Below are 13,130 nucleotides of genomic sequence, written 5' to 3'. Positions count from 1 at the left end.
TGGAGGTGGGACTGCATCAGGGATCGGCCCTGAGCCCCTTCCTTTTTGCAGTAGTGATGGATAGGCTGACAGATGAGGTTAGACTGGAATCCCCGTGGACCATGATGTTTGCAGATGACATTGTGATCTGCGGTGAAAGCAGGGAGCAGCTGGAGGAACAGTTAGAAAGATGGAGGCATGTACTGGAAAGGAGAGGAATGAAGATTAGCCGAAGTAAGACAGAATATATGTGCATGAATGAGAGGGGTGGTGGGGGGAGAGTGAGGCTGCAGGGAGAAGAAGAGATAGCAAGGGCGGAGGACTTGAAATACTCGGGGTCAACCGTCCAGAGCAATGGGGAGTGTGGTCAGGAAGTGAAGAAACGGGTCCAAGCAGGTTGGAACGGGTGGAGGAAGGTGGAGGAAATCACATCCTGTAACACCTATTTTGTGAATCCATTTGAAGAATCTCAACAATGTTTAAACACCAATTTTCTCTCCCTATGTCTATTTTCTTTCTGTCTCATATTTCTTCCAATCATTCCGTTCTCCTGTTTCCTCTTGTTGACTTTGGTGCTTTGCCATTTTAACTCACGTAGTGTTTAACCCACAGTGTCCAAATCGTCATCTCGATGTCATCTGACTTGCACTTGCTTTTCTCATCCCTCCAAAGTGTTGCGATCGTCGTGTGAAAATGTGTGCAAGGACAGCAGAGTACGAGGAGGAACTTTGGGGCCCAAAAGAGGAGAAGGAGCCACAACGTCAACTGCTGGACGCTGCGTTCAATCTGCAGCCTCGAATTGTGCTACGCAGAGCAGGTGGGTTCACTTCTCTCTCACTGGTTTTATGAAACACATTCTCATTTTAATATTATTCCCGGGTTTTTCTGATGAGCACTGTCTGACGTTACAATTTTTTTTTTAAATACTATCCAATAGCGTGTAGTCTGATGGCAGCCCCTCATGATGATGTGGATTGAGGGTTGTAGGCCAAATTTCAGAAGATCTGAAAGGCTCGTGGCCATTGTTGCGTGATCAAAGTGTAACAGTGTTACACAACCTACACGACTTGTTTGGAAAATTGCCAGCAAGATTTTTGCCCTTTTTGTGTCTTGTAGGCAAGTTGAGTCAACATTTGTTCATGCCAAGTCAAATCAGTCTTCCATGGTGGGAAGTAACCAAGTACGGTAAATCGCAGTTTTATTACTGTACTTAAGTACATTTTTAGACTCAGAGTGGGTTGGAAGCTGTGCATGAGCAGCTCAAAGCTACCTCTTCAAGGACGTTCCAAAAGCGCATAGCCGTCGACACGCTCCTCGCAAGAGAGGGAGGTGTTTGCGGTATGTTTGGAGAACAACCAATACTGCTTCAGATGGCAGCCGGACCAGAGCCATCGATGGTCTACGGACCCTCAATCAACACTCCTTGTGGGACAGCTGGATGGACGTTTTTGGTAAATACAAAACCCTAATTTGACCAATATTGATATCAATTGCTGTTTTTGCAGCCATTCTGACATTGTGTGGATGTTGTTGTATCCCATGCATTCGAGCTTTAATCAGTAAATTAATCACCACAGCCAGAACCCCCATGGAGAACCGTATGGAGCTGATGTATCCATTACTGTTTGATAATAAAGATAATGATGATTTTATTTAACTGATTTGTTTCCTGATCCAGATGATTACGATGTTTAAACTACAACATTCATGTATGACAAATTTACTCTGAGTATAAATGTATTTGTTTCATAAAAATGATTCTACAGTTAAAAAATCGAAATGAAGTGTCTGTAAGATGATATGAGAATTTGTGCAAATACATGATAAACAGGAGGGAAATGTTAGATATATTGTAGAAGTTATCATTTATTTGTTTAGCTTGCATTAGTATTTTTCATTAGTAGCTTGCATTAGTATTTTGCATTACTAGCTTGCATTAGTATTATGGACAATATTTCGATAGAAAGATGTCTCGCCTTCAAGAAGATGACTCAGCAACATTTGATGGAAGGGCGCCTTGACCAAGGACGTGATCGGATGTGGTCGGGGACGGGACGGGTGTCGTCTGGTCCTATGTTTTGTGTTGTGTCTTAATGCTTAGAATATTATGTCTTGTAGAACCCTCCTATTTTCAAATCAATGCAGGAGCGACGGGGGAGATTGTTTGGAGCGTGTTGAGAGGCTTTAACCTGAACAATCTCCCATGCGCCCTCCTCATGAGTAAAATGACCAACGTCTTCATTCCTTTTGTGTTTATTCATTATAATGTTTGGTGAGATAAATCCAACAGTGTCTATACTTTTTTTTTTTTTTTTTTTTTTTAAACTGTCAACAATTTACTACTCTTTAAATTTGAAACCTGTGATTTCTCTTCTTTACTTTGTCACAAATAGCATTACTTTTTTCAACTTCTATGGATGATGTGGAATGATGTGATGTGTCGCCCAACTTTGCTGCGTTCCGCTGTTCTACTATTTTGCGTCACCCCATTAGTCCCATGAGGCTCTCTGGTTGAAGGCGCTAATGTGTAAACAGGATCGAGGACCAAGGTGGTTGTCAATATTGGAAACAAATTAGATTTGACCCATTTGTGTTTGTCTTGCAGACGTCAGTGAAAATCTTCATCCAGAGCGGCAGGAGTCAGTGTCCCCTCACATCAAAGAGGAGGAGGAAGAGTTCCTTCACATTAAAGAGGACGAGCAGGAGGACATAATCAAGGTTCCATCCACTGGTGTCCCTTTGAAGAGTGAAGATGAAGGTCGAATTCAGGAGAGACGAGGGGCGGAGCCACCAAACGGCAACAGCTCAAGTGATGGAGACCACTGTGGAGGATCACAAACAGACGGTGATGATGATGATGATGATGTTGATGAACAGTTGGAAGGTGATATGACATGTCACACTTCCAGCAAATGCTGGAAATGTTCGAAATGTGGGAAAACCTTTGCTTCTCAGAGGAATTTCAAACGACACATGAAAATACACACTGGAGAGAAGCCATTTGCATGCTCAGTTTGTGGGCAAAGATTCTCCCGAAAGGGAACCTTAAAAAGTCACACAAGAACGCACACTGGTGAGAAACCTTTTGGATGCTCAGTTTGTGGTCAAAGATTCTCCTTAAAGGAAAACTTAAATCGACACACAAGAACCCACACTGGTGAGAAACCTTTTTCCTGCTCAGGTTGTGGTCAAAGGTTCTCTTATAAGGCTCTGGTTAAGACACACAAGTGTCCTGGTGAGACAAGCAGTGATCAAGAAAGCCTTTAATGCAAATGTAAATGTTTAATATAAAAGTAATGACTATGTGACTGACAGAAATCTACATGCTTGTATTCTGTGTACCAGCTTTTATTGCATGTATCTTCTTCTTGTCCATATAGTTTCTAAAAGCCGCGTGAGTGTTGAGAATGAACACTGTTGCCAAAATACTTAAAAGGGACTCGTTAAAGGTGGTGGGAAAGAGGGCGGGTGTGGATCAGTAGAGCGGGTCGTCCAGTGACCGAAAGGTCGCCGGTTCGAACCCCGGCTCCGACTGTCCGTATGTGGAAGTGTCCTTGGGCAAGACACCGAACCCTAATTCGCTCCCAGTGAGCCTGGCAGCGCCTTGCACGGCAGCAGCCGCCCAGTGGTCATCGGTGGAATCATTTACTGATAAAATATTAGATTTTCAGTCGCGTTGGAAATCTCTGGCACGAGGCCGATTCAATACATACAGTGGGTACTGAAAGTGTTCAGACCCCCTTCAATGTTTCAGTTATATTGCAGTCATTGAGGTTCATTGTTTTCTCCTCCTTAATGGACACACAGCACCCCATATTGGCAGAAAAAAGCGGAATTGTTGAAATGTTTGCAGATTTATTTCAAAAGAAGAACTGAAATATCACACAGCCACAAGTATTCCGACTCTTTGCTCAGTATTTAGTCGAAGCGCCCTTTTGAGCTCACACAGCCATGAGTCTTTTTGGGAAGGATGCAAGAAGTTTGTCACTACCTGGATTTCCTGATCAAGTCCGATCAGCATAATCAAACACAGCTGGACTCCAATGAAGGTGAAGAACCATTTGAAGGATGATCAGAAGAAATGGACACCACCCGAGTTAAATATAGGAGTGTCACAGCAAAGGGTCGGAATACTTACGGCTGTGTGATATTTCAGTTTTTCTTTTGTTAAAAATCTGCAAAAATGTCAACAATTCTGTGTTTTTCTGTCACTGTGGGGTGCTGTGTGTACATTAATGAGGAGAAAAATTAAGTGATTTGAGCAAATGGCTGCAATATAACACATCATGAAAATTTTCAGGGGGTCCGAATACTTTGCGTACCCACTGTATGTATGTATGTATCGATCCAATATATGTATAGATCACAAATGAGTTTCTGCAGATGGCATTGTGTGACAGATGTGGACTGTCATGATGTCGGACGACCCGTAACGAAGGTCTCCTGTCCCGAAACTGCGGCTGATCTCATTTGATATTATCTGATCCATAAAAGCTCAAATATTGGGCTGATCATGAAATATTATTATTTATGATAGTTTGAAGCTGTCATGAGTAGAAATGTCTGCATATATTTTGGCGATGATTGTTGACAGTTGTGGGACATGAAGCCACGTTTCTTGGGTTCATGCATGAGGCTTGCAAGGATGTGGTGCTCGCCCGGCGTGTTTGCGTCATTTTAATGATGGCGTCCTCATCCATCCCAATCCATAAGTTTGCGTTTTTTCTTTTTTTTCTTTTTGAAGCATTCCACCTGACAGCTGCGATATACAAATATGACCAATGACTGCCACTTCATAGTATGATACATTCCTTTTCCCACACCAGCGATGCCAGTGCTTTTCAATTTTCAATTTTGTTGATGAGAAAGGGGCGTTCGAAAGGGAATTAGTTATTTACCAATTGCTCCAAAATGTATTGATATTATTGGAAATGAGTGCCAGTTTCATTTTCTTGAGCATGCATGCATTTTGTCCAATGTTTTAGTGATGTCAATATCAAATCAGTGAATGATTGATTGAAATAGACTGGAAAGAAACTTTGACTTGGTGCTAAACTGTAACGTGTATATGTGATCCTGAATAAAGTACACTGCTTAAAACAGTGAGGGTGACTCCATTTACTTTTACACAAAATCCATTTTCCCCATTAAAAAGTATTGAAATGTTTTTATCTCTTGGAAACCCTCCAAAAACAAAATGCTCGCAACTTCAAGCAAAAACTGGCCCAAGAGATGAGGCGGAAGTGAAAAAACTGCAAAGCGGGCATTGCGGAAGATCACAAGCAGACGGCCTCTTAGCTCCACTATCAGATCGTGGCGACATGACGTCACACTCTCCTAACACTGATGAAGATCTGACATGTCACACTGACAACAAACGATGGAAATGTTCTCAGTGTGGGAAAACGTTTGTTTGTAAGAGCAAACGACGCATTGCAAGACACAATTGGAGAGAAAACTTTTGCTTGCTCAGTTTGTGGTCAAAGATTCTGTCCTAAGAAACACAAGTGTGCTGGTGAGAATCGCAGGGGTCGAGAAGCTTTCATTGAAAATGTAAACGTTTAATTGCAAAGGTAAGAATGCAGCTTAAGTTGTTCGGGAGGTTTTGGCAACTGGGTCAATGTCATTACAATGCTAAACAGAAAACCGAAGACAAGAGCAGAGGGGGACCCAGAAGAAGAGAGCCGATGCAGCTTCAGCACCTCTTGACATGTCAAACTGTGTGAACATTCCCCCAGTACCAGGTCATTATTTAAGTTCATGTTTGACATTTTCAAAGTGTTTCAAGGAAACGTTCTGATACTGTCCTTGAATTTTTACGAAAGAAAACAATGCCGACATTAACTGCCATGATCTTTGCATTGAAAAATAGCAGAACTGAAAGTTGGAAACCAACAGGTTTAAGAAGAACTTGGTAGCCTTCACGTAAACAAATTACATTTTGCTTCCCAGCTGAAAGGAGTTTGCAGTTTAGAAGATCACCGCAAGTGACCGCAAGCTGCAATTTTATATTGAGTGACCGTCTCGAGCTCGTTCCATGTCGTTGTCGTGTGTTGCCAAAATGTAAAGTAATGGACACCAATGTCATGGACATGCTCTCGCCCAAAGGCACTGACCCCCAAACCCCGGACTGAGCTACATCGCTGTCGCCGCTCCCCCGCCGAGACAGACGGCCACGGGGATGCTACATTTAACTTCGCACACGGACGCTAAATGAATTACCAGCCAGTCCCAAGTAGCTCATCAAAGCTGCGATACGGACACTGGTTTCTCACTCGGACGCTCAGTCAATTAACTTTCACCCCCAGCCAGCCTGAAGTGTCTCATCAACAAAGACTTTTTTGGGGGGGGACGCCTGGCTTGATCACCAAGAAGGTGAGGAACCCGCTGTTTGCTGGCTCGCGTTCGACCAACTTGCCGAAGACTGGCTTAGCCAGGAAGCCCCACCTCGCACCAGTGAGGTGGCGAGGAACCATCGGACCCCTCCCCGCCGCAGGGCATCCTGCCAGCGCTCCGAGCTCCCCTTTCGGGTGCCCGGGCAAACTCCGTCGGGAATGAAGCGGGCAGCGCACGTCCGCTCCGAACGTCTTGCGAATAGCGACATACGGGCTCCGGCCGCCCTGCCTGGGTAAATTTTTAATCCCGCTCTCCTTTTTTCCCCCCTTCCTTTTCCGCCAAATCCACCTGTTCCCCGTGCAGACCAGACCGGCCAAACATCCGGGAAATCGACCAGCCTGCGTAAATTCTGTTCCATGCAAAGTAATTCCAGCTTGTGGTCTACTGAAAGTACAGATTAGTGCATATTTGTGCTTGGATGAACAAGAACAGGAACCCCCAGCTATATGCATTGTCAATACACGCTCATTCCACCCTCACATCACAAGCTCAGCCAATGTTTGTCCTTCGTTTGCTTTTTCCTGCCTTGTTTACTTGTAGACCCCCTGGTAGAGCTCATGAAATCTTCTATAAAAATTCACTACCTGTATCATTTGTGTGTGTTTGTGAAAGGTCCCTGGTTCGAAACTGGGTGGAAACAGTCCTTGTTATTTTTTCATCTGCCATGATTAACTATGGGTAGAGATTTGTCTCAAAATGATTTCCACAAATATATCCATGATTTACACACGTTTCTTATATGTTGTGTGTGCATTTAACATGAGTTGATATGATGATGATGAATATTTACATATGATTTATCAATGTTCATTTGTGTTTGTCGATTTTTGAAGGTGCGTTTGTGGATCAGCGGGTATGCGTTTATTTTTTGACAAATGTAATGCAGTTTTTAAGATATACACACACACACACACACACAATTCTCCAGCCATCACCCCTCGACGTGCATGCTACCGTGGCAATATATTTCTTATTGTACAGGACCCTGCATGTCACAATTTAGTTAGCGTGAACGTCTCTGCGGCTAAACCCCGGAGTGACATAATGGAATGAGACAATCAGGTATCAGCAAAATCCCTTTTTCTCATCATTAACTGTACGTGTGCATCTAAAAATAGACATTCAATTGATTTGTTTTTATAATCCTTCCCTTTGATTTTCTTCACTTATGTCTACCTATATGTGAGTTAGCAACAGTGATGAAAATAAAATACGACAACGGAGACCCCGGACTGTTGAACAGTTGAATTCCACCTACAAAGCTTCAACCATTAGTGTCCTCAGTTCCCAAACGTTTATTGAATGTTGTTCAAAGAAAAGGTGATGTAACACAGTGGTCAGCACGAACCTGTCCCAGCTTTTTGGGAACGTGTCGCAGCCAGAAAATTCCAAGTTCATGATTATTTGCTCAAAACAATCAAGTTGATCAGTTTGAACATTAAATATCTTGTCTTTGTAGTGTATTCAATTAAATATAAGTTGAAGATGATTTGCAAATCTTTGTATTCTGTTTTTATTTATCTTTAACACAATGCCCCAACTTCATTGGAATTGGGGTTGTACGAGTGTGTCCGAGTCGTTCTATGAGTGTGCAGAATTTTCTTACTAGTGAGGACAAGTACATGGATCTTGAGTTGGATATCACGTACAGTAAATGCGCAAAGGCTTTTCCAGTCTTGTGACATTGTACGCGTGTGCAGGGGACTGCTGGCTGCTGGCGGCCATCGCCTCGCCGACCTTAAACGACACCCTCCTGCACCGAGTGGTCCCGCACGGACAGAGCTTTGAGCGGGGATACGCGGGAATCTTCCACTTCCAGGTGATTCCTGTGTGGTTTTTGCGTCTGGAACCCCAACATCGGAAGACTATTCCCAAGTACACTCATGCCAATTCATTAAAACTATCATGTGTACCCCTAAATGCCAAGCATAAGTTTACCACCACCTGATTAAGTGCATGTATTTCAATCATTGTCCATCATCGGTAGCGAGAAGTGCTGCGCGTCAAGTGATTCGCAAGTAAAGTGACTGATGCAGGGATGACCGATTGACACCGTCGCTGTCGGAACAGAGCTTTTCATTTCCCAAAGCTAAGCTAGGGAAGAGAAGAGTACAGTGTTCCCACACATACTTGTTATTCGCAGATTTGTTCGTTATTTTTGTGCTCTGGCCCAATCCCTAATATTAAAGTCTCGCTTTGGCGCCATCTTCTGTCATCTTGTGGCATCACCAGAGTAGAAGCTGTAGAATCGGGTCAAGCCTAAAAGCAAAGATGAAGAAGCAGACCAGCAGGGGGCGAAGGCAGGACAGGGGATGCTGTTTATCTTGCGTTGCCATGGTGACGAGCGCCTCGCACGGCATCCTGTGTTCACAGTTCTGGCAGTTCGGCGAGTGGGTGGAGGTGGTGATCGACGACCGTCTGCCCGTGAAGAAGGGCAAGCTGCGAGTTCTGGAGCGCGCTGATGGAGAAGGCCTACGCCAAGTAAGAGGAGCGCCGAGTCGCCGTCCGGGTCGGAGTCGGGCTCCGCTAAAGTCACGTGTGGACTCCGCCCGCCTCAGGTTGAACGGCTGCTACGAGGCGCTGTCGGGGGGAAGCGCGTCCGAAGCCTTCGAGGACTTCACGGGCGGCGTGACGGAAATGTTCGAGTTGAGCAAGGCGCCCTCCGACCTCTTCGGCCTCATGGGCCGCGCCATCGATAATTTGTACCTTCAGTCCACGAATACCGGGGATTCACTGTAATGGCTTGACTTGCTTGAAATTTAGTGGGGACTCAAGTTTACTAGCTTACTAGCTTTTTGCCACAGTGACTTGCCTGAGACTTGAAGGTTTAGACTTCTGACTTGCACATATGTGACCTCCTCCCACCTCTGTTGTTTTTTACGTCAGGCCACCAACTCCGAAGACAGGGAGGCGGTCAACTTCAAGAAGCTGGCCTACTCCGTCACGGGCTTGGATGAGGTGAGAGAGCGTCACAGTGGCGGTGTGTCTCCATGTCCGATCTGACCATGATCCACCGTGTCCCTTAGGTGGTCTTCTGTGGAAACCTGACCAAGCTGGTCCGCATCAGAAACCCGTGGGGGCAGGTAGAGTGGACCGGCGCTTGGAGCGACAAGTGAGACACACACACCTATCGTGTTGGAAAACGTGATGCCACGTGTAAACATGCAAAGCCTCACACTCAACTGAGAGTCTGGGAATGGGGGAGTTCAAGGGCTCTGTATTACGTAATATGATGATGTATCCCTTCCCATGGGCTCACCACCTGTGGGAGGGGCCATCAGGGTCCTTGGCGATCTGATCTCCGGCTACAGAAGCTGGCTCTCGGGACGTGGAATGTCACATCTCTGGCAGGGAAGGAGCCCGAGCTGGTGTGTGAGGTCGAGAAGTTCCGACTAGATATAGTCGGACTCGCCTCTACACACAGCTTGGGCTCTGCTACCAGTCCTCTTGAGAGGGGTTGGACTCAATGGGGTGGGACTTCAATGCTCACGTGGGGAATGACAGTGAGACCTGGAAGGTCGTGATTGGGAGCATCTGTGCTCATCACGGATTGTCCATAACGAACACCATGTTCAAGGATAAGGGTGTCCACACGTGCACTTGCCACCAGGACACCCTAGGTCGCAGTTCGATGATCGACTTTGTGGTCGTGTCATCGGACTTGCGGCCGTATGTCTTGGACACTCGGGTGAAGAGAGGGGCGGAGCTGTCAACCGATCACCACCTGGTGGTGAGTTGGCGCCGATGGTGTGGGAAGATGCTGGTCCGACGTGGCAGGCCCAAACGTATAGTGAGGGTCTGCTGGGAACGTCTGGCAGAATCCCCTGTCAGAAGGAGTTTCAACTCCCACCACCGACAGAACTTTGCTCATGTTCTGGGGGATGATGTGGTTCTGTTGGCTTCATCAAGCCGTGACCTCCAACTCTCACTGGAGCAGTTTGCAGCCGAGTGTGAAGCGGCTGGGATGAGAATCAGCATCTCCAAATCTGAGACCATGGTCCTCAGTCGGAAAAGGGTGGCGTGCCCTCTCCGAGTCGGGGATGAGATCTTGCCCCAAGTGGACGAGTTCAAGTATCTTGTGGTCTTGTTCACGAGTGAGGGAAGACTGGAACCGGAGATCGACAGGCGGATGGGTGCAACGTCCGCAGTGATGCAGACTTTTTATTGGTCCATTGTGGTATAGACGGAGCTAAGCTGAAAGGCGAAGCTCTATATTTACCGGTCGATCTACATTCCTACCCTCACCTATGGTCACGAGCTGTGGGTTGTGACCGAAAGAACAAGATCCCGTCCCGGATACAAGCGGCCGAAATGAGTTTCCTCCGCAGGGTGTCCGGGCTCTCCCTTAGAGAGAGGGTGAGAAGCTCGGTCATCCGGGTGGGGCTCAGAGTAGAGCCGCTGCTCCTCCGCATTGAGAGGAGCCAGATGAGTTGGCTCGGGGGATCTGATTCGGATTCCTCCCGGACGCCTCCCCAGTCAGGTGTCGACCCCAGGGCCGACCCAGGACACGCTGGAGAGACTACGTCTTTCGGCTGGCCTGGGAATGCCTCGGGATCCCCCCCAGTAGAGCTGGATGAAGTGGCTTAGGAGAGGGAAGTCTGGGCGTCCCTGCTAAAGCTACTGCCCCCACGACCCGACCTCGGATAAGCGGTAGAAAATGGATGGATGGATGGATTATGTAAGCAGACCTTCCAAAGTTTTCCCTGCTGGTGGATTCCATTCCATTCCATTTTTCCGTACAGTTCTCGAGAATGGGACAGCGACACACAGGTTGTCCTTCAGCGACTTCCTGCGTGAGTTCAGCAGTTTGAAAATCTGCAACCTGACAGCCGACGCCCTCCAGAACAGCCAGATGACGACGTGGAGCTCGTCGCTGTATCCCGGCGAGTGGAGACGGGGCAGCACGGCCGGAGGCTGCCGGAACAATCCTGGTAGGAAAAGGCTCGGGGAGTGCGGGGGTTCAAAAAGTGACCTTGACTTTTGACCTCCCCTATCCAGCGACCTTTTGGCTGAATCCGCAGTTCAAGTTGCTGCTGCGGCACCCCGACGCGCCCGGCACTTCGGATTGCAGCTTCCTCGTGTCGCTCATGCAGAAGGACCACAGGAAGTAGCGGCGGGAAGGCAAAAACATGGAGACCATCGGCTTCGCCGTCTACGAGGTTGGTGTTCGCCCGCAAAGCTCCCGTGCGTACTTCCTGCTCTGTCATCTCATCGATTCCTCTATTTGCAGGTTCCCGACGAGGTATGAGCTTTCCAATCGGGTTCTTTACCTTCAAGGCAGAATGGTGGTGGTAACCGACTTCCCTCTCAGGCTAAAGGGCAGACGGGGGTCCACTTGAAGCAGAACTTCTTCCAGACGCACGCTATTAGCGCTCGCTCCGAATGCTTCATCAAGTCGAGGGAGGTCAGCTCGCGTCTGAGTCTCCCGGCCGGCGAGTACGTCATCGTGCCGTCCACCTTTAAGCCGCACAAGGAGGCCCGACTTCATCCTGCGGGTTTTCTCCGAGAAGCCCGTCGACTCCGAGTGAGTAACGCTTTGTCGCGCCGTCGCAAACGTGGCCGCTCGCTCACGTGAAGTCTTTGCGTGTCAGGGAGCTGGATGACGACGTGGCGGCGGAGCTACCGATCGAGGTGAGGAGAGCGCAGCGGCGGGCCGTGCATTTGGTATCGGGGCCTGCAATGGGGAGTCCTCGGAGTTTGCTCCCCTGACACAGTCTTTGCAAAGCTCGTATTAGTTCGCCTGCAGCTGCGGGCTTTCTTTAAGGTGCCGAGAATACAATCATCCTTGGTGCATGAACTGAAGAAGCCTGCTCAGATGAGAGGCGAAACTTTCATTGATCACTGCTATTCTCACCAACACACTTGTTACTCTTAGCCAGATACTTATGGGAGAACCTCGTTCCACAAACTGATCCGGAAAAAGACTTCTCTCCAGTGTGTGTTCTTGAGTGCGTTGTCAAAAATCCCTTTCGAGAGAATCTTTGCCCACAAATTGAGCAGGAAAAAAGTTAATAACCAGTGTGGGTTCTTTTGTGCTTTCTTAAGTTTCCCTGATGAGAGAATCTTTGACCGCAAACTGAGCAGCCAAAAGGTTTCTCACCTGTGTTGGTTCTAATGTGTCGTTTTAAGCTTTGCTTTTCAGGGAATCTTTGACCACAAACTGAGCAGGCAATAGGTTTCTAGGAAAACATCTAATAGTTTAACACTCTGTTATAAAACTCTGCAATATAGCAGAACCGAGAAGCAAGAACCGTGCTTTATAGCGTAGGATTAAAGTAAATACAAACATATACAGTGAGAAATTATTTTACAAAAAGCCTCACTGCTGTTGCGTGTATGAGTTTAGCAAAAATCTAATTAATTGAAGAGAAAAGAATAAGCCGGAAGCGACGCCTGCGGTCCTTTTATTAGTTAATTAATTAATTTTAAGTTTAATTGCTGAACTCAAACTAATTTTATCTAGTAAAGGGGCATCACATCCCTTTTTATGTGGATAAAATTGAGGAAAAAGCGAAACCTTTTTATCAATCTCGTAATCTAAAGGTTGCTACACGATGAAGTGTTTTAGTTCTAGATGACGGAGGTTTACTTAAACTCAGAACACACACAAAATACAACCAAGAGTGGAATTTTATAGTATATTTAATGACATCTACAAGGGTTCTAGAGGGAAACACACAAAATGGGTCTAACTAAAGAAAGAAAATAACACTAATAATGATTAAAAAGAAGGAAAATAGGGAAATAGAACATCG

The 13,130-nt window shown here is 46.5% G+C and overlaps 1 protein-coding gene and 1 pseudogene across 1 annotated transcript; both read left to right on the top strand.

The window, feature by feature from the left end:
* Positions 1 to 302: 302 nt before the first annotated feature.
* Positions 303 to 5,059, top strand: LOC133398258 (zinc finger protein 248-like). The gene is made up of 2 exons (XM_061669893.1): positions 303 to 796; positions 2,585 to 5,059. Exons 1-2 carry the CDS (start codon positions 673 to 675, stop codon positions 3,244 to 3,246), a joined length of 786 nt encoding a protein of 261 aa, XP_061525877.1. The 5' UTR covers positions 303 to 672; the 3' UTR covers positions 3,247 to 5,059.
* A 1,474-nt stretch (positions 5,060 to 6,533) lies between these two features.
* On the top strand, positions 6,534 to 12,084 carry LOC133398232 (calpain-1 catalytic subunit-like; annotated as a pseudogene).
* The last annotated feature ends 1,046 nt before the right edge of the window (positions 12,085 to 13,130 follow it).

This window comes from Phycodurus eques, unplaced genomic scaffold (genome assembly GCF_024500275.1).
Source record: "Phycodurus eques isolate BA_2022a unplaced genomic scaffold, UOR_Pequ_1.1 contig_27, whole genome shotgun sequence".
Taxonomy (NCBI): Eukaryota; Metazoa; Chordata; class Actinopteri; order Syngnathiformes; family Syngnathidae; genus Phycodurus; species Phycodurus eques.
The sequence above is the reverse complement of the archived record's forward strand: the minus strand, read 5'-3'. Positions and strand labels throughout refer to the sequence as shown.